Source organism: Pongo pygmaeus, chromosome 10, assembly GCF_028885625.2.
Source record: "Pongo pygmaeus isolate AG05252 chromosome 10, NHGRI_mPonPyg2-v2.0_pri, whole genome shotgun sequence".
In the NCBI taxonomy this organism is placed as follows: Eukaryota; Metazoa; Chordata; class Mammalia; order Primates; family Hominidae; genus Pongo; species Pongo pygmaeus.
The window spans coordinates 47459405-47480724 of NC_072383.2; the positions used below are offsets into that span (position 1 = coordinate 47459405).

The following is a 21320-nucleotide window of genomic DNA, read 5'->3' on the forward strand; positions in this document are numbered from 1 at the left end:
GCCCCTCCCAGCCCCCTCCAGATGTTCCCAGGACGCGAGCTAAGTCCGCCCGGCCGGCGCGCGCCGCTTCCGCTTTAGTGGGAAGGACCTCCTTTCCTCCTTACAGAAACACTTTCTCCAGGTCGGGCCGCGCTTGGTAAACTTCAGCCGTGCCTAGGTACAGGACGCCGGGCTAGGCCGAGCGGGGGTGGAATGAGGGCGTCTGGAACAGAGAAAACTAAGTAGGTGCGCGCGGGCCCACAGGCATGCGCGTTTGCTTCTGTGGGGCTGGGCGTGCACGTGTATGTGTGGTTGTGAGCGTCGGTGTTTGTAATTTGCCTTTCTGCATACGTGTTGGGTGTAAATCCATGGGGGAAAGGCTTGAGTGCCTCTTTGGCCTTAAATGCTCCCGCCTCTCTCTTCCTTCTCTAGGATGGGGTCGTCCCGCCAGTAATCTGGAAAACAGTGATAGGAACAGGCTCCTCTCATCAGACGGCAGTGCTGGCCGTTTCCTCACTGCTTTGTGGGGAAGGCTGGGCAGAAAAAGGATACGACCTTGTTCTCAACCACTTGCTATCTCGGTGAGGATAAGGAAAAGCAAACAGCCCATCCAGGCCCCTGCAGAGCCTCAGAGCTTTCAATATCATTCCCATTAGTCCTTAATTAAACACCTATTTGCTCTCGCCTAAATACCGTATAACCCTCACAACCTGCATTGTAGTGACTGCCTCAGAAATGTAGGTTATCAACTGGGTTCTGCAGGGAAATACGAAGGAATCCCTAGGTATAGTCTCTGCCTACTTCATTAAAATTTCTTTTGTTGCGGGTATACAAAGGATGCAGCTTAGAGTATCATATTAGTCCAGTAAAGGAACATAAAAAGTAAGGCAATTTAGGGTGCTCAGATTGGCTAGGATTAAGAGTTCTTTTCTGAAGGAGGTTTATTTAAATACGGGATTTGAAGGGCAGAGAGAGCTTGAGTAGGGTCCAGGCAGAGTAAAGGCCACAAGGAGACTCAGATAGGAAAGAGCAAATTATCTGCATGGGACCGTGAGCAGATCACCGTGGTACGTTGGGAAGTGGGAGAAGTTAATGGAGGAGGTTTCTTATGGAGGAGAGCAGAATAAGGATATGGATGTGACAAGACATAAGATAAAGAAGTCATTTTGGGTTCTTGAGCATAGAGGTAGTTTGATGAAAAGAGTGCCCAAGGACAGCTATTACTAGAACCTAAAAGATGTCTTGATGATTACCCCCACCAGCTTTCTCATTTTTTTGCTTAAAAAATATTTTATTCTTTTCTTTTCTCTGAGATGGAGTCTCACTCTGTCCCAGGTTGGATGGAGTGCAGTGGCACAATCTCTGCTCACTGCAACCTCTGCCTCCTGATTTCAGGTGATTCTCCTGCCTCAGCCTCCCAAGTAGCTGGTATTACAAGTGTGCGCCACCACACCTGGCTAATTTTTGTATTTTTAGTAGAGACGGGGGCTTCACCATGTTGGCCAGGCTGGTCTCGAACTCCTGACCTCAGGTGATTTGCCCACCTCGGCCTCCCAAAGTGCTAGGATTACAGATGTGAGCCACCATGCCCGGCCCTTAAATTATTCTTAACATGCAATAAAATGCACACATCTTAGGTGCTTTGTTTGGTGAATTTCAAAATATACACCTATGTAATTAACACCCAAAACAAGATACGGAACCACCACCCTATAAAGTTCCCTCATGCTCCTTTATAGTTGATCACCCCACACCTACCACCACCTTCCCCTGGCAACTTCCTGAATTACAGCACCATAGATTTGTCTGCATTTGTATTTCACATATATGGAGCTTTACGGTATGTACTTGTGTCTGTATCGTTTAGCTTAGTAATGTTTTTGAGATCCATCCATGTGTATCAGTAATCTGTTATTTTTTATTGCTGAGTAATATTGCATTGCATGAATATATCACAATGTGTTTATCCATTCTTCAATTGATGGATATTTGGGTATTTCCAGTTGGGGTTGTGATGAATATGGCTGCTATTAACATTCTGGTGCAAATATTTTCATAGACATGTTTTCATTTCTCCCTTTCACCTTATTTCTTGATGATAGTGGCATCTTTGGAAGCCTACAGCATTGTGAATTCTTATTCAATCATCTAACATTTATTGAATAGGGATCAGTGAGCTAGTTCTGGGACTACAACAAAAAGTAGACATGGTCCTTTCCTCAAAGGGCTTGAAAGTCCAATAAAACTCCATGTACCTGTTGTATTCCTAATATTGTCTTGTATTCCTAATTCTGCCTTGAGGTAGAAAACCTTAAAAGTATGCCAGGCATTTCTAACTACTTTTGGATGTTTCCAAATAACTGAATTATTGGAAGTAAACAGAACATCAAGATGATAATTTACTTTCCTTTTTTTTTTTTTTTTTTTTTTTGAGACAGAGTCTTGCTCTGTCACCCAGGCTGGAGTGTAGCGGCAGAATCTCAGCTCACTGCAAGGTCTGCCTTCCAAGAGGCAATTCTCTTGCCTCTTGCAATTCTCAAGCAATTCTCCTGCCTCAGCCTCCCAAGTAGCTGAGATTACAGGCGTGTGCCACCACACCCAGCTAATTTTTGTATTTTTAGTAGAAATGAGGTTTCACCAAGTTGTCCAGGCTGGTCTTGAACTCCTGACCTTAAGTGATCTGCCCACTTCAGCCTCCCAGAGTGCTGGGATTACAGGCGTGAGCCTCTGCGCCCAGCCAATATTTTACTTTTCATTTAGATGTTTACGCTTGTTTAATAAACACAGCCAGAACATCTGTATTTGTCAGAGCAAGTATCTGCGCTCCTTCCTTAAAGGCTATTGTGCACTTGATAATTTCAGCATTCAGATTTTGGCAGAGTCTCTATGCTTCACAAACCTTCATCCTCACTGACAGGGGTTGAAAGAAGTGTAGCTACTATTGCTTCAAGATCCCTTTCAGTCTTTTGATGAGGCTTAAGGCACTTTCATTCCTTAGTGCTATTATTTGCATAAATTAAAAATGACACAGAAGTCCCAAAGTTTGTTCTTCACTCTTATGATATACCACTAATCATATATTGTTATTTACTTGAGTCGTCTGTGTAACAAAACAGGCTAGGCCTCTTAGGTCTCTGGTAGCTGCAAGCTGTTACTACTGGTTTATTATCAAACCAGTTTGGTGGTATTGTCTAACTATGCATGTAGTGCTCATGCCTGATAGATGGATTCTCAGAGAGAACCACCCCGTCACTGCTAACATCAGTACTTTGAATGGGGTTCCCTGCTTTAATACTGTGTGGTCATTCATTTAATGTTGGAGCACCTTCAATTCTCAGGGGTTGAAACTGTAGCCATTTAGCCATTGGTTGATAAGCTGACTCTAGTTTAGAACTCCTGGCAACAGGAGATAGTCAGGTTGGTAACTAGCCTCTCAAAACATTTTTTCTTTTTTTTTTTTTCCAGATAGGGTCTTGCTCTGTCACCCAGATTGGAGTGCAGTGGTGTGATCACAGCTCACTGCAGCCTTGACTTCTAGGCTCAAGTGAGCCCCCACCAAGCAGCTGGGACTACAAGTGCGCACTACCATACCCAGCTAATTTTTTCATTTTTTGTAGAGACAGGGTCTCACTGTATTGCTCAGGCTGGTCTTGAACTCCTGAGATCAAGCGATCCTCCCACTGTGGCCTCCCAAAGTGCTGGGATTATAGATGTGAGCTACCATGCCTGGCCTCAAAACATTTTTGTAATCTGGCTGTTTTCCAGTTGGATGGACTCTGAGTGCAATCTCAATGTCTTTCCTGATCAGTAAGAGGAAGAAAGGAGCTGTTGTATAATTTTTGGTCCACTTGCTATATAGGAATAGATCTTTACTGCTACAAATACATAATTCTGTATGGAACAGTCATGTTCCTTGGATTCTGACAGCATCGCCAATATGTGCTTTGAAACCTCCTACCTGGCACGGATATGATGAATCTACTCATATCCTTGAACCTCTTTTTCATCACTTTTCATCATTCAAACATTTTTATTGAATCTATATGCTAAGCACTGTACATAAAGTATTAGATAACTTGTACAGAGTTCATGCGGGGTATGATAAACAATGAGACTGGAAAGGTAAGCAGTGGGTAGATCATCGTTTATCCTAAGAGCAGTGTAGCCTTTGAATGGTTTTAAGCAGGAGGGTAGCATAATCAGATTTGCATTTTGGATCCGTGTGGTTGCAGTGAGGAGGATAGAGAGAGCAAGACTGAAGTCAGGGGGGCCAGGCAAGGTTTTTGTAGTACCTGAGGAGAAAAACGAGAAGTGATGTGGTCTGGACTAGGAAAGTGATAGTAGTGATGAAGAGGACATAGAAATGCCCAGGGGGCATCCAAGTAGAAACATCTCTCCAACTCGTCAGAACTTCCCAACTGTGTGCCTCAGGAAGAGGTTACACTGGTGCTGCATAATGGGCTTCACAATTCTCAGGGCAGCACAAGCTTCCTGAGTCAGAGAGCAATCTTGGTTATGCCAGATTGCATCATCCAGCATATAAAACACCATCATTTTCTATGTGTGTACTGACATGGAAAAGGTTGGGAAGCACTGATGTAGGCTGTGGGATAAATAATTCTGAAGCTCAGGAGAGGAATCGGGATGATAGATAAGAGATTTGTGAGTCCGCAGAACGTTGGTGGTTACTGAAGTCATGGAGTTGAGGAGATCATGCAAGGAGAGAAAAGAAAGGCTGGAACAGAACCCCAAGGAACATCAACATTAGAGGGGGGTCTCCAGAGAAGGAGAAAGAAAACTGAATGAATGCTGTCACCAGAACCCAAGAAAGGGATTTCCAAAAAAAAGACCAAATACAGTCGGTCCTTCTTATTGGTGGCTTCCACATCCATGCACTCAATCAACCTCAGATCATAAAAAACAAAAGAATAAAAACTACATTTCTGAAGACTAGATCAGAAAAAAAATAACTACAGCAATAAAAATACAAAATTTTAAAAATTTAGTGTTAACTATTTACATAGTATTTACATGATATTACATATTATAAATAATCTAGAGATGATTTAAAGTATATAGGAGAATACCCCTAGGTCATTTGCAAATACTATACTATTTTATGTAAGGGACTTAAGCATCCGTTGATTTTTGTGTCCTTGTGGGTCCTGGAACCAATTCCCCATGAATAGGAAGGGATGATTTTTTTGGCCCCGATGTTGCTGAGTCAAGTTGGATCAGGACAGAGACATCCCCACTGACTCTGGCTACATGTCATTGGAGACTTTGATAAAACCAGATTTTATTTGTTTATTTAAAATAGAGATGGGGTCTCACTCCATTGCCCAGGCTGTTCTCGAACTCCTGGGCTGAAGCAGTCCTCCCCTCTTGGCCTTCCAAAGTGCTAGGATTACAGGCGTGAGCCACCATGCTTGACCTGGCAAAACCAGATTCTGAAGGATTGAGAAAAATTTACAAAGTAAGGAATGGAGACAGGAGGTGTTTAAAACTTTTTGGCCGGGCGCAGTGGCCCACGCCTGTAATTCCAGCACTTTGGGAGGACGAGGTGGGTGGATCACCTGAGGTCAGGAATTCAAGACTGGCCTGGCCTACATGGTGAAACCCCGTCTCTACTAAAAATACAAAAATTAGCTGTGCGCGGTGGCACATGCCTGTAATCCCAGCTACTCAGGAGGCTGAGGCAGGAGAATCGCTTGAGCCTGGGAGGCGGAGGTTGCAGTGAGCCGATTGCGCCATTGCACTCCAGCCTGGGTGATAGAGTGAGACTCTGTCTCAAAAACAAAACAAAAACACAAACAACAAAAAAACTTTTCTAAGATTTTGGCTATGCTGTGAGGGAAAAATTAGGCAGATAGATGGGTGGTACAGTGAGAGTTATTTTAGAAAACACTGGCTAATTTTAAAAATTATTCAAGATTAGTTTTTATAAAAAGTAATATGTCCATATGGTTTAATAATCAAATAATACAGAAGCAATTATTTGCTGCATTTCTTGCCTCCAGCAATGAGCCATTTTAACTTTTTGGCTGATTCTTCTATATGGCTAAATATGCTTATACTGCCATTCCTTTTTTTTTTTTTGAGATAGAGTCTCACTGTGCTGTCCAGGCTGGAGTGCAGTGGCACGATCTCGGCTCACTGCAACCTCTGCTTTCCAGGCTCAAGCAAGCAATCCTCCCACTTCGGCCTCCTGAGTAGCTAGGACTACAGGCGCACGCCACCATGTTCAGCTAATTTTTAAATTTTGTAGAGATGAAGTCTTATTGTCTTACCCAGGCTGGTCTGTAACTCCTGGGCTCAAGTGATTCTCCCGCCTTGGCCTCCCAAAGTGTTGGGATTACAGACGTGAGCCACCGCACCTGACCTGAGGACCTCATTTTTATGGGCACTAATTGCACATCCTTTTTGCTTTTTTTTTTTTTTTTGAGATGGAGTCTCGCCCTGTCGCCCAGGCTGGAATGCAGTGGTGTGATCTCGGCTCACTGCAACCTCCGTCTCCCGGGTTCAAGCGATTCTCCTGCCCCAGCCTCCCAAGTAGCTGGGATTACAGACGTGCGCCACTACGCCCAGCTAATTTTTGTATTTTTAGTAGAGATGGGGTTTCACTATGCTGGTCAGGCTGGTCTCGAACTCATGACCTCGTGATCCGCCCGCCTCGGCCTCCCAAAGTGCTGGAATTACAGGCGTGAGCCAACGTGCCCAGCCAATCCTTTTTGATTTTTTTTTTTTTTTTTTTTGAGACGGAGTCTCGCTCATGTCGCCCAGGCTGGAATGCAGTGGTGCGATCTCAGCTCACTGCAACCTCCGCCTCCCGGGTTCAAGCGATTCTCCTGCCCCAGCCTCCCAAGTAGCTGGGATTACAGGCGCGCACCTGCACATCCTTTTTGAAACTAACTGCCACAGACATGAAATACAGTGGTTCCTCCCAACAGGTCAGGTAACTGCTCAGCCAATCTGTTACTAGGGAACAGGTCATGTTTGGATGCTGAAGCGTCTCCCAAAGCTTTTAGTTATTGAGGATTTCTTTTTTTAAGACAGTATCGCTCTATTACCCAGGCTGGAGTGCAGTGGCATGATCTTGGCTTACTGCAACCTCAGCCTCCTGGGCTCAAGTGATCCTGCACCTCAGCCTCCCAAGTTGCTGGACTACAGGTGCGTGCCACCACTCCCAGCTAATATATATATATATATATATATATATTTTTTTTTTTTTTGCAGATTCAGGGTTTTGCCATGTTGCCCAGGCTGGTCTCAAACTGCTGAGCTCAAGTGATCCACCTGCCTAAGCCTCCCAGTGTTGGGATTACAGGCGTGAGCCACTGCACCTGGCAATTTCTTAATTAGCCATGTTGGACAAAGCCCCTATGTATCCTTCTGCTCACTGAGGTTATTTTCTGTTAACAAGGAGTTATCTGGGAAAGGTGCCACTTGGCTTTGTAAGCCAGTCTCACTGTAGTCAGAACCCATGTATTAGTTTTATAGTGCTGCTGTAAGAAATCACCACAAAACTTAGTGGTTTAAAATACTGATTTATTCTCTTACAGCTCTGGAGATTAAATCTGAAATCAAGGTGTTGGCAGGGCTATTCCTTCTGGAGGCTTCAGGGGAGAATACATTTTCTTGCTTTTTCTAACTTCTAGAAGCCACCTGCATTCCTTGACTTGTAGCCCTTCTTCACATCACTCCAACCTCTTGCTTTTGTCATTACATCTCCTACTGTGGTCAGCTCTCCCTCTGCCTCCCTATTATAAGAACACTGATGATTGCACTTAGGGTATATTCTGATCATCCAGGTTAATCTCCCTATCTCAAGATCCTCAATCTCATTTGCAAAGCCCCTTTTGCTAAAGGAGGTGGACATCTTGGGGGACCGTTATTCATCCTACCACAGCCCCACGTATGTTTCTGTGCACTGCCTTGGTGGAGTGAGAGGAGAGAGCACCCAGCAGGGTTACAAGGTTTCAAAGTGTTCCTAAATTAAGGTCTTGTGGGTAAACTCAGCTCTGTAACTACTGTGATAACTGAGACCATCATAAACTAGCCTCATTTCCATTAGCTCCATATCCCTCCCTCCCAACACTGATTCCTTTAAAATGCTCTGTAGCACTGAGGCTGGACTCCTTATTACTTCATCATCCTGAAAAACAAGTTATCAGAGATAGTAAGATGCATGTTTTCTACAAGGTGAGATATTTTTCTCATAAACCTCCAGTCTAACAAGTGCAGTTGTGGTCTGCCGCATGCTCACACAGTGTAACAGCACCTTATTTTTCTTTATCACTCTATATTCTGCACAATACCTTCACATCCTTAGCTCATTTGGGCATAGGAACAGGAAAGTGGTGTTATTTCGTTGTACAATGAGTAAACTGTGGCTGTAAGGCAGATAATGGATTGGAAGGTAGATGACTTTAATATAGGAACCTCCCACCAGGCACCGGACACATGGATGGAATGAAACTTATAAGTAATTGATAGAATTTGCTGCTGGACTTTGAGAGCATTTCAATGTGGGGAATGTAAGTGAGAAAATCAACTGGTTTCTAGCTTAAGCAATGATTACTATCAAATGAGACAGGACTAGGTTTTGAATGAGGGTAGTGAGCTTGCTTTTGAGATCTTTTGACTCTGATGTACCTAAGAACTAAGGGATATAATGACAAAACAGGAAAAATGCTAGTCTGGAACTGTGGATGTCGGGCTACCAATGTATTTGGGGACCATAAGCATGTAGGTAGTTGTTAAAATCATAGGGAATAACTCACCCCAGGAAAAATACATAGAGGAGGACTGAATGGAACCGTAAGCACTCAAAGTATGGTCTACCTCTGCTTGCCTCAGAATCATCTGGGGGAGCTGTTAAAAACAGATGCCTAATTGTGAATGTACTTAATGTCACAAAATTGTATACTTAAAAAAAATTATCAATTTATCTTTTAATTTTTTAATCCAATTTTTGATGGGATTTCCACGTTCTGAAAAACTGTACTTAAAAACGGTTAAAATGGTAAATTTTATGTATATATTATAATAGAAGAATGCAAAAACAAACAAACAAAAAACAGAAAATAGATTCCTAAGCCCCATTCCAGACCTGAATTACTAAGGTTTTGCCCAAAGGCAGGCCTAGCAAGTCCGGAAGCCTGAAGAAACCAGGTAAGATTCAGAGAGCCCAGGAACTGATATATTTTAAGACTAGCCTAGTCTGATCTTTATAAATAATCCCCAAAAGAGCCCTCTCCATAACCCATAACCAAGACCACTTTTCCTAGGCCATCTCAATCCAGATATCCTAGCTCATCACTCCACAGATTCATTCTCCTCAAGATTTGTTCCAAACAATGAGGAACAGATACTGATTCTTTCAATTATGTGCCTTGGACATTTTACCAAAAGCTCCTGCCAGGTTTTGTGGCTGCCTGATTGTTAAGGAGTTAAGGAGAGTGAACATAATTCTCAATATAAAACCCTTTCAATATATTTCTTGGTCTTCTTGCCCTCCCATCTCACTGCTTCTGGAAACTTAATCTGTTCTTTTCTTTCCCTTTTTCTATCAGTGATTCAGGGATTGGATGAGTCTCTATGGTTTGTTTTGCCCTGAAGAGCAGAAGGCTTCTGTCCCAACTGGTGTTGCCAAAGCAACATATTAATTCCATGCCATGATCCTGGGTCAAGATCTGCACAATCTGATTGGGCATATCACCTCGGATGGTAAGGGAGTGGAAGTGGTCAAAATCATGGAGTCCCAGCTTTCGGAGACGCCTTGCAGCTGCCCGGTAACACTTCCAGGGTTGGGGCTCCACAAGAAGGTAGCGGCAGAGGGAGGAAAGATGGGCCAGGAACTCCCACAGGCCATGGTCTCCATGATTCAGATGAATCCACATGGTTATTGACATGCAGAAGCCAATGTCAAAAACTGAACGTCCAAATTGGCTTAAGAAAGAGCTTAAGAGAACCTTCCGGGTCCTTTGGTTCATGAAGTCCAGGGTGATAAAGGTCAAGGCATCAGGAAAAGGACATTCTTTTTCAGCTCGCTTCACCAGGACTGGATCTATGTCGCAGCAGAGGAGACGGAATTCTCTTGAGGCATCTGAGCAGGTCTTCCCGTCAGGTAGGGAGAGGAAGTGTTTGTATAGAGCCACACTCAGATCCTAGAGGAATCCAAAACAGCTCTGTCACTGCAGTTCTCAATCAGTGAATGGAAGAGAAATTTGTATCATTCTCCCACTGAGAATGCCACTTACCTCTGGCTGTATAGGATGTGAGGTTCCTAAACCATAACCTAAAGAGGCTGTGCAAAAATTTCCCACAGAGTAGGCTCTCAGTACCCTCCAGGGGTCACATGCTGTAATGCATCATCCCCATATTTTCCTGACACTGATGATAGATTGGGTTGTATAGCTGAAAGTTACAGCCAAATGGATGCAGCAAAGGAGCCTACAGCAGTATTTCCCAGCTTAAGTAATATGCTGATAAACTCACTCTTTTTCTGGGTATCTCAAGACCCCAGGGAGGAGGAAAGGGGTCCAGAGGCATAACCAGCGTCTCTTACCACCAGGAAAGTGACGAATACAGCAAGCACCATCTTATAAAAACCTGCTTCTCAGACCCGCAGTGGGGGAAGTCTGGATTCCAAAGTCCTCATTCAGCCTTCACTATAGCTTCAATTTTACTGTCTTAGGATTCACCACCTCCTTCTGAGACATTCTGCTTCTATAACCATCATTGCTAAAAGTCACTGCTAACAACCTTCTAGACAAGTCCAATGATTTGTGATTTTTACCACATTAGCACCTTTTTTACTCTTAAGTCACCATCTCCTTTCTCTAACTTTGAATTCTTTTTTTTTTTTTGAGACAAAGTCTGGTTCTGTCGGCCAGGCTGGAGTGCAATGGTGTGATCTCAGCAACCTCTGCCTCCCAGGTTCAAGCGATTCTCCTGCCTCAGCCTCCTAAGTAGCTGGGATTACAAGCACCACACTCAGCTAATTTTTGTATTTTTAGTAGAGACAGGGTTTCACCATGTTGGCCAGGCTGGTCTTTAACTGACCTCAAGTGATCTACCTGCCTCGGCCTCCCAAAGTGCTGGGACTATAGGAATGAGCCACTGCACCTGACCTCTTTGATTTCTATAACCATTATAACTAACTGAAATTTGTTTTTCCACATAGTATTTTCAAGGCATTTTTCTGTTTACTACTTTATTTGCTTGGTGTAACAAGCATGTGAGGAAAATATTTATTTATGCCTTTTGTGCAGGTGAAGAAAATGCACAATGGAAACCACCCAGATGTCCAATGATAGTGGCATGGACAAATAAATGTGGTATAATCATGAAGATAGAATACTAAATAGCAGTAAAAAATGAAGGCACCCAGCTTGGTGCACAACATGGATGATTCTCACAAATACATAATGTTGAGAAAAAAAGCAAGCCATAACAGAAAATATATGACAAGCATCCATTTACATGAAGCTCGAAAATGGGTGAAATTAAAGTACATCGTTCAGGGAAGAAAAACAGTACACTATAAAGAAAAGCAAGGAAACAACAGAAGGCTAGTTGTTACCTCTGGGTAGAGATAGACGTTTATGAACAGGAAAAGGCATATAGGGGAAGTTGTGGGATGCTGAAAATGTTTATTTTTTATTTATTTATTTATTTATTTTTGAGACAGGGTCTTACTCTGTTTCCCAGGCTGGAGTACGTGGCGTGATCACTGCAGCCTTGACTTCCCAGGCTCCAGAGATCCTCCTACTTCAGCCTTATGAGTAGCTGGAACCACGGGTGCACACCACCATGCCCAGCTAATTTTTGTATTTTTGGTAGGGATGAGATTTTGCCATGTTGCCCAGGCTGATCTCGAACTCCTGAGCTCAAGCAATCCACCAGCGTCAGCCTCTGAAAATGTTGGGATTACAGGCATCAGCCACTGCGCCCAGCAGTCTTTTGGGTTTTTTGTTGTTGTTTTATTTGAGACAAGGTCACTTTGTCACCCAGGCTGGGGTATGTGGCACAATTAAGGCTCACTGCAGCCTCGACCTCCTGGGTTCAAGCGATCCTCCTCCCTCAGCTCTCTAAGTAGCTGGGACTACAGATGCCCACCACCACACCTGGCTAATTTTTTTTAGAGATGGGGTTTTGCCATGTTGCCCAGGCTGGGAAAGGAGTTTTTAAAACTGAAAAAAAAAAAGCACTCATAAATTATGGTACATCTATCCAATGAAACATTAGGAAGCTGCTAAAAAAAGAATGCGGTGATATAATCTCAGAATTAAAAGCTACTAATAGTGTGTTACCATTTGTAAAACTAGAAGGGGGGTACTTATATGTACATAAATGCTGGTATACACACAGGACTGATACCTAATAAATTATAAACAGTAGTGCCACTATGTGGGGGAAAAGGAGGATTTAGGGTTGGGAGTAGAGACTTACTTTTGACTATATACCCCTTTGTAGTTTGAATTTTTTTGTTTTATCAAGCGCAAGCATTTTTTTCCCTTTTCTGACTACAAAGATCCACAAGAAAAAGCATTTTTTAAAAACTGCAAAACAGAAAGCTCCATAAACGTACAGCCAAGTTTGGGAACCACTACCCTAGTTAGCTGCCAACTATGTCTTTGCCTCTCGTGTATACTACTCTCAACTTTAAAATCTCTGGTGGTTTCCTAATGCCTTTTGTGAAATCCCAATCCTTAACCTCAGTCTCTCTTTTCCATTGTTTTTACCCTCTGACTTCCCGTATCATCACAGCGGAGAAATTTTGCAGGTGACACCGGACATCAACCCATCTCCTCATTCCAGTCTTTGAGACTATCCAAATGTCCCCTTCCTACTTATCAGCTGAGTCCCACAAGGTCTGAAATCGTCCCCCAAAGTCTCTTCTGTGAAAGGACAGCAACACAACAGAATTGTCCCCCACCCTCCAGATGCTGGACTGGAGTGATGGAGGGAGCGCACAGAGGGTACTAACTTTTGAAGCATTTGCCATGGTAAGTTCAGACTGCCTGCTAGTGTAGAATATCCCAGTGGCTACAAATAGGTGTGGGAGAGACATTTCCTTATTTTGCATGTGGTTTGATTATAATCATTATATGCCTAAGAATAGTTTGCAGCAAGAAGAGTGGCAGTGCCACCCTTCTCCATTCCCTTGGGCAAAATGCTCTACTTGCTTCTCGATCCTCTCCACTGTACTCTGTCAACTCACTGTTTTTGTTTTGTTTTGTTTTTGGAGTGCAGTGGCACTAGCTCGGCTCACTGCAAGCTACGCCTCCTGGGTTCACGCCATTCTCCTGCCTTAGCCTCCAGAGTAGCTGGGACTGTTACAGGCGCCCGCCACCACGCCCGGCTAATTTTTTGTATTTTTAGTAGAGACAGGGTTTCACCGTGTTAGCCAGGATGGTCTCGATCTCCTGACCTTGTGATCCACCCACCTCGGCCTCCCAAAGTGCTGGGATTACAGGCGTGAGCCACAGCGCCCGGCCTACTCACTTTTTTTGAAATAAACATGCAGGTCCCAGGGTCTGTCCTGCACTGTATAGCACACATGAGTCTCAATATCAGGCATGATTCTGTCACCCTTGGCTCTTCTCTCCCAGTAAACCAAACCTAACCCCATGTTCCCAAACGTGTGTCTCTGGAAGCCCCCTTTCCCCAGCTAAAGCGCCAGGCACGCTGGACAAAGGCCACTCTAGATACAAGGACCGTTCCCACCTGGGGTCTGGCCCTGAAAGAGAAGTGGGAACGTAGTCGACAAGGACTCCTCTCCAAGGGAGATTCCTAAGACAGATGGTGGAACCCTGGCGGGCAGGCAGCAGCGGCACTGGCTCAGTCAAAGCCAGGCTTTATACTCGTTTTGGGAAAGTTTCGATGGGTGTGAGCCCAGGCCAAAACCACAGTGGAAGTGTAGGCAGCCTACCACTTGGCTCCGGATGCTCCAATCCCTCCCGTCACTCACCCCGGAGTTACACCCCACGTCGAGCCCCAGAATCGGCCCGTTCTCGGGACTCTCAGGAAAGAGCTGTCGAAGCAGCTCCGGGGGCAGGAGGCGGAGCCGTTGCTCCGGAGGGTGGAAGCGAGAATAATGAGGAAAATTTCCGAACGGGGCGGCGCCAGGTTCCAGAACTCGCGATTCCTTTTCTGCTGCGGTCTCCTTAACACTCCCTCCATGCAGTTCCGTGGGCACCGCCATTAGCCTCAACACCGCCTCTGGGCCCTGGCGGAACCGGAAGTCGGGAACCTGCGGTCGGCGTGGGCGGTGGCTGTGCCAGCGCGCGTGCGCCGAACAGCGAGGGCGGGTGGCTAGAATTCTAAGGTGAAGCAGAAAGGCTGTCCTGACTTCCTCTCGCTGTATACCTGGAGCCGGCGAGCGCCTGGGGCTTGCCTTGTATTATTGAACCCTCATCACAACACTGGGAGGGGATTAGCAATATCATCCACGTTTTACAAGGATGAAACAAACTCTAAGGGCTAAATGTCTTGGCCAAGCTGACATAGTTTGAAACTTGGGCTACTTGACCCAAAACAAGTATACTAGTTTGTTGGGATCTTGGAAATCAATTTTAGTCCAATTTCCTTTCTTTATAAATGCAAAAAGTGAGACCGAGAGAACTTACTTGTCTAGGGTCATACAGTGAATCTGTGACTCAAAAACTTCCACCCGGTTCAGGAAAGGGTAGCCAGGAGGTGCAGGTCACTTGGGAAGCCAGCCGACTCAGCCCTGTTCCCCAGGGGCAACTGTAGACCATGAGCTCCTTGAGAGGCAAGGACCGTGCCTTAAGAGCCAGCACTTAAAGAGTGCTTACCAGGCACCAGACACCCTTGTACGCTCCTTAGTCAATCTTCTTACCCCGTGAGAAAATGACCGTATTATTATTCTTTTTATACAGATGAGGACACTGGAGTACAACAAAGTAACTTGTCCAAGATCCCACAGTTAGAAATGATGGTACTAGGATTCGAACCCAGGTAGTTTGGATCCAGAGGATGTGCTTGCAACGCTGTGTTATTCTCAGCCTTGAGTCTCCTATACTCACCATGGGCCTGGCACAAAGATGCTCAACAAATGTTGAATGAAAACTCAATAGAGGATACAATAAGGCCAGATCTGTTTGGGGAAACTTTAAATGGAAGGGAGAAAGGATGCGAACTGAAACAGACATAGTGGAATGGATTTGGGCAAGATGTGAGTCAGATATTGGAAATAACAAAGCTGATAAGGAGAGGAACTGAAGGGTCAACCTAGGTAGCAGGTTCCAGTCAAAAGCCAGGATGGCCGAGAATATCCGTCAGGGTCATCCAAGCATCAGCAGAGTTGTGCAGGACCCCCAATCCCACCCCTGCACCTGGCCCACCCATCTTAAAGGGGGTATCCTGCTCCATGAGGCTGGCAGTTCGGTAAACTTCTTATAAGGCACTGGAGCATGACTCCTGCAAACAGTACCATCAGGAGTTAAAATAAGCGCTGTTTTCCTCTCAGTTTTTACTTTATGTTTTCTTTTTCTTTTTTCCTTTTTTTGAGATGGAGTTTCACACTATTGCCTGGGCTGGAGTGCAGTGGCACGATCTCGGCTCACTGCAACCTTTGCCTCCCAGGTTCAAGTGATTCTCCTGTCTCAGCCTCCCAAGTAGCTGGAATTACAGGCACCTGCCACCATTCCTGGCTAAGTTTTTGTATTTTTTAGTAGAGACGGGGTTTCACTATGTTGGCCAGGCTGGTCTCGGACTCCTGACCTCGTGATCTGCCCACCTCGGCCTCCCAAAATGTTGGGATTACAGGCAAGAGCCACCACGCCCAGCCTTTACTTTATATTTTCATCTCTATCTGGCCTGCTGTTTCTCTAGTTTCACTTATTTGAGGACATGTTAATAAAAGTCACTCTGGAATTTAGTAAACCACAGTATTCTGCACAATTACAGAAAAGGAGAAAAAGCTGCACCTTTTTGACAAATTTTGGTGAGCTGAGCTGAACTTACGTCTTTTTGTCACTAGATGACGCTAGCACAAATAACAATTTTCAAGGAGCTGGAATCACCTTGCTTCCGGGACAGTGAATGGCAAGAACTCCTGACCCTGGGGTTTCTCCAGAAGCAAAGATAGGCCCTGGTAACATTACTGGTGATCTAAAATGCCTGAGAGGTGACCTCATAAAGAGGTGTTTTAATTTGATCCACTCTGGTGACTTTTCTAACCTATGACCACTTTTCAGAGCCTGAACAGCACAGGTGTCTTGACAATACTTGACAATACCAGCCCCAGCACCTTAAATAGCTGTAGCAGCACCTAAGAGCTTGCTCTGCACTGTGGTCAGCCAGGTTTTATGGAGTGAGATGTATATATAATTCCAAGGGAAAGGGGAAGAAGGGGCGCCCTGTTTAAGGAAAAAACCCCCACCAACTTACAAATATAAAGATAGGTATAAAAGTGAATATTTATTTATAATGAGAAATCACAACAAATTACAAATTTTGAAAAGCTGACTACTAAAAGCATCACAAAAAATTTTCTATAATAGTTTGATTGACTAAATGCTAGTCACACTTGAATATTACTTTTTTTCTTACACTTTTGGCTGCATACTCTTTGATTGCTTCTTCACGTGACAATCACTTGATAATATCATTTTAGAGAGAGACCAGGAAGGTAATTCAGTCTTTTCTAAGCGTGGTGGGTCAAATTTGTCTTTTATTATTTGTCTTTTATTATTTATTATTTTATTATAAAAGTTTCTTTTAAGTTCACAAGTTGTTATTGGCAATGTCATGTAAATTTTTTGGTTTGTTATCAAATTGGGGGAGAACTTTGATTAAATTTCTTTCATTTATTAGCTGGAAGATTTCAGAGCATTTCAAATTTTCTTGTGCAAGAAATAATCTTAGATCTACTCTTCAAATGGACTATATTCATTAGCCAATTTGTCGTTGAGAACCTCATTATGAATGGTGCATTATAAAATTTTTATCATCTGCATTGATAGCAGTAATTTGTGTCAAGTCAGCAAAATAATTTAAACATAGGGATTCTGATAAATTGTGTACTGTACAATTCCCATCAAGAAATAAAAGAATGCATGGTGCATTTATAATTATATATGTTGTGCTATTGAGTTACTGGACAAAATTTATAATTTATAATTTATAATTTATATATTATAAATTATATAATTATAATTATAATTTATAATTATAATTATATAATTTATAATTTATAATTATAATTATATAATTTATAATTTATAATTATATATGTTGTGCTATTGAGTTACCAGGACAAAACTTGTTTTGACTGGTGTTTAATAAGAGACAGAATCTTCTGCTTATGATTGGAATAATTTTCTTCAGACTAGCTTCTGACTTCATATATTTTCAAATCTTTAGGCCCACATAACTTCAGGTGCCAGGTGCTATGGGACACATTTATATCCTGGTTTAACCTAAGCCTTTTTTTTTGAGACGGAATCTTGCTCTGTCGCCCAGGCTAGAGTGCGGTGGCGCATTCTCGGCTTACTGCCAGCTCCGCCTCCCGGGTTCACGCCATTCTCCTGCCTCAGCCTCTGGAGTAGCTGGGACTACAGGCGCCCGCCACCACGCCCAGCTAATTTTTTGTATTTTTAGTAGAGACGGGGTTTCACCGTGTTAGCCAGGATGGTCTCGATCTCCTGACCTTGTGATCCACCCACCTCGGCCTCCCAAAGTGCTGGGATTACAGGCGTGAGCCACCGCGCCCGGCCGCTCTTCTACCTACAGGTCACAATACCGGGTAAGTCAGCTTGGTGGATGAATAAGAGTACTTCTGGAAGGTATTCCTGTGTCTGGGTTGCAGGTGGTAGCTATGCATGGAAGTGTTGGTATGCCATATGAATAGATACCAAATGGAGTCTATTCCCAACTCAACTTCCCTGTAGCTTTTATTTCCCAAAAATGCCTGTGGCCACTTCAGTACCATCTAACACAAGGGAAAATGTGAAGGAGGGGAAGTCAGAGCAGAAATAGACAGCAGCCTTAACCAACTGCTGTTAAGATATCTTACTTTTTCCAATTTTACAAAAACAAATGACCTGGTAAACACATTGCAAGGGCCTTGGAAAGGTCCTACATGGGAGTGAGGACCTCGAAGCCTCTGGTTCATTAGCTTCATGGTAAATCTATCTCTGCTTTGCACAGAACGTGTACCCAAGCACAGTTAAAAAGAAGAGGTAGACCTAGAATTGGAAATATCCAATTTAGCAATGATTCCCATGTATCATGGCTTCCACTTCCTCCCACAGGAAGCTTGTACAGCTGACATCCTGGCCCATGGTGCAGCCCATCCTACCCTCCTGTCCCTCTCTGATCACACCTCAGAGCCTTTGCTCAGCTGCTGCTTGCCTATCTCACTCACTGCTTCCAAGGTAAGAGCTTAGGGGGCCTCAGAACTGAGGATGAAGCAGGAACCTATGTATATGTTTAAAAATTGAATCTGGCCAGGTGTGGTAGCTCACACCTGTAATCCTAGCATTTTGGGAGGCCAAGGCAGGTGGATCATGTGAGGTCAGGAGTTTGAGACCAGCCTGACCAATATGGTGAAACCCCATTTCTACTAAAAATACAAAATTAGCTGGGTGTAGTGGCACATGACTGTAATCCCAGCTATTTGAGAGGCTAAGGCAGGAGAATCACTTGAACCCAGGAGGCCGAAGTTGCAGTGAGCCAAAATTGCACCATTGCACTCCAGCCTGGGCACCAAGAGTGAAACTCCGTCTCAAAAAAAAAAAAAAAAAAAAAATATATATATATATATATATATATATATGTTTTCACAGAAACAATGCTCCAACAAGGAACTCGTACCTGAACTTTTGAAACACAACCCATGTATAAATTGAGAATTTAGTCTTTATTATAGTCGAGAAATTCTACATTTAGTCCTTGTAGAGTTTTAAACCATTTGGAAAGAATAACCATAGGATTTATAAATGCAGTGTTATAGCTCATGGCAACCAAGAGCGCCCCTATTCTAAATTCCTCGTTTTCTTTTTTCTTTTTCAATATCCCAGGTCCTGCTTTGACCTCATTTTCAGATGAAGAAACTGAGACCCAGGAGGTAAAGACAATTTCTCCAAAGATAGGGCTGAATTATTCAGGGTAGGCTAAGTGCTATAACAAGCAATCCCCAAATCTCGGTGACTTACTCATCCAGTATCATGGTTCAATGTGGGTCACTGGGAGAGTGGGAGAGGGCACTCTGTTTCTCAAAGACTTCATGGGCCCATCTAGAAGCTCTGCCTTTTCTATGAGACTGAGTCCTCCAGTGAGTCCTCTGAAAATCCTCTGAACCTGGCTGCAGATGAGGGAGAAGAGAGCCTAGAGAATCTCAAGGGAAGATTTGGGGCCAGATCCAGAAGGGGCATTCCTAACTCTTCCTAACACATTCCATGAGTTGGCCAGAACTCGGTCTCGCAGTCCACCTGGATGCAAGAACGGTGGGCTAGCAGTGTGTCCAGGAAGAAGAAAACACGGGTTTGTGAGAAAACGAACTAGTTTATGTCTGGGAAAAACAGGAGAGGAGAAAGGCAGTGAATATTTGTGAAATATTGACCAGCCAATTGGCACTGGACTTTATACATTATTTCATTTAATCTGGTCTAGACTTTGTGTTGTCCTTATTCCCGTGACATTTTTTCCCGTGGTATTTTTTTTTTTTAACCTCAATCCCATATGGAAGGTAAAATGGAAACAAGGGTATTTCTCATCCTCCATTTCTCTCCCAAGATACGTTTTAGACCTCAAGGGTCTCATTAAGCCAACAATCTGTCTTCCCTAATTACTGAGAAGAGGATCTTTTGGTCAGGTATTCTCTAGCCTATCCTCCACAATATAAACCATTTTCTTGTCCCCTTTGAAATCCCACAGGTCCTGCAGGTGATTAACAGCTAATCTTATCAGCTATTTTCAGAATCTCTCCCCTTTATCTTCTGACATAAACTATTTTCATTGTATCAATTAGAGTTCTTGGTTGCAAGCAACAGAAATTGGCTCTGGTTGATAAACAGAAAAGAAATTTGTTGAAAGGATATATAAGAATTCACAGATTGTAAAAGGAAAACAGGAGAACTAGGCTTGAAAAGGGCATAAGAGACTTCCAGTTAAAGGTGGGTGGATTAAGCCATATGTCCTTTAGCCCCTTTTTTATTTCTCCCATCCTGCTGCCTGAAACTTGGCTATAATGGTTGCATCTCCAGCAGCTATTTTGTGAGCATGAGTAATCATGGCAGACAGAAGCAAATACTAAGGATAGTGGATTAAAACATAGAAGGAACCTGGGTACTGATGACCATGAAGCCATCATACCAGTACTGGACTACCTTCCTCCAGAAGAACAGACAACAAAAAATGGATTAAGGCACAAGACCACCAGCCTGTGATGGCTCAACCTGTGTTCTTCTGCTTGATTGATGGAGACCCAGAATTCCATAGGAATTTGCAATGGCTTTGCACTGAGTTGAAATTATGACTGCAAAACACTGGTTACTATTACAGAAAAAGCCCAGACGAAGAAGTAATCAAAGGCTACGGTCTTTTCAGGAAAAGTAGAAGTTTTTGCCTGCAATGAAAAGATGAATGGATTATAAATGCTGGCAATAGGCTCACTGAGTGAGAACTATTCAGAACAATCATTAATGGAGGTGCTGGCATTAAGAAAATTCTGAGCCCAGGATGTTACTGAGTAGGACAAAGATTTTACATGAAGAATCCTGGGAATGGAAAGTATTATTCTTTTAAATATTTTTTAATTTTTAATTATTATGGATACAGAATAGTCATGTATATTTATGGGGTACATGTGATGTTTTGATTCAGGTATACAGTGTGTAATAATCCAATCAGAATAATTGAGATCCATCACTTTATGCGTTTGTCATTTCTTTGTATTAGGAACATCCCAATTTCACTGTTTTAGTTACTTTTGAATATACAATACATTATTGCTAACTACAGTCTTCAGATTGTGCCACTGAATACAATATCTTATTCATTCCAGCTAACTGTATTTTTGTACCCATGAAAGTGATATTGGCCAGGCACAGTGGCTCATGCCTCTAATCCCAGCACTTTGGGAGGCCGAGGTGGGCAGATCACGAGATCAAGAGATTGAGACCATCCTGGCCAACATAGCGAAACCCCGTCTCTACTAAAAATACAAAAATTAGCTGGGTGTGGTGGTGTGTGCCTGTAGTCCCAGCTACTCAGGAGGCTGAGACAGAAGAATGGCTCGAACCCGGGAGGCAGAGGTTGCAGTGAGCCAAGATCACGCCACTGCACTCCAGCCTGGCGACAGAGAC

The 21320-nt window shown here is 43.4% G+C and overlaps 1 protein-coding gene and 1 long non-coding RNA gene across 5 annotated transcripts; one reads left to right on the forward strand and one right to left on the reverse strand.

Annotated features, from left to right (window-relative positions):
- On the forward strand, window positions 1–20883 carry LOC129010903 (uncharacterized). 3 transcript variants are annotated; one of them, XR_010127799.1, is made up of 6 exons: window positions 20–225; window positions 412–560; window positions 9555–12992; window positions 17614–17758; window positions 18267–18389; window positions 19035–20883. It is a non-coding gene; the product is annotated as an uncharacterized LOC129010903 (long non-coding RNA). The 3 variants fall into 3 exon arrangements; XR_010127800.1 differs by having other exon boundaries at window positions 30–121; XR_008493087.2 differs by lacking the exon at window positions 412–560 and having other exon boundaries at window positions 1–121.
- Window positions 7506–14227, reverse strand: BCDIN3D (BCDIN3 domain containing RNA methyltransferase). Of its 2 annotated transcripts, none has more exons than XM_054445550.2 (2): window positions 13958–14227; window positions 7506–10148 (listed from the first exon to the last, which is right to left on the reverse strand). In XM_054445550.2, the coding sequence occupies exons 1-2, from the start codon at window positions 14189–14191 to the stop codon at window positions 9504–9506; spliced, it is 879 nt and encodes a 292-aa protein (XP_054301525.1). In that variant the 5' UTR covers window positions 14192–14227; the 3' UTR covers window positions 7506–9503. The 2 variants fall into 2 exon arrangements, with proteins under 2 accessions (XP_054301525.1, XP_054301524.1); XM_054445549.2 differs by having other exon boundaries at window positions 13919–14213.
- Window positions 20884–21320: the final 437 nt, after the last annotated feature.

Bases quoted from the DNA above. Each gene is read 5' to 3' on its own strand.
- BCDIN3D (XM_054445549.2), bottom strand. From the start codon at position 14,191: ATGGCGGTGCCCACGGAACTGCATGGAGGGAGTGTTAAGGAGACCGCA. The intron at 10,149-13,918 runs GTAGGCTGCCTA...GGATTCCTCTAG, and splicing joins GGAGCATCCGGAGCCAAGTG to GATCTGAGTGTGGCTCTATA.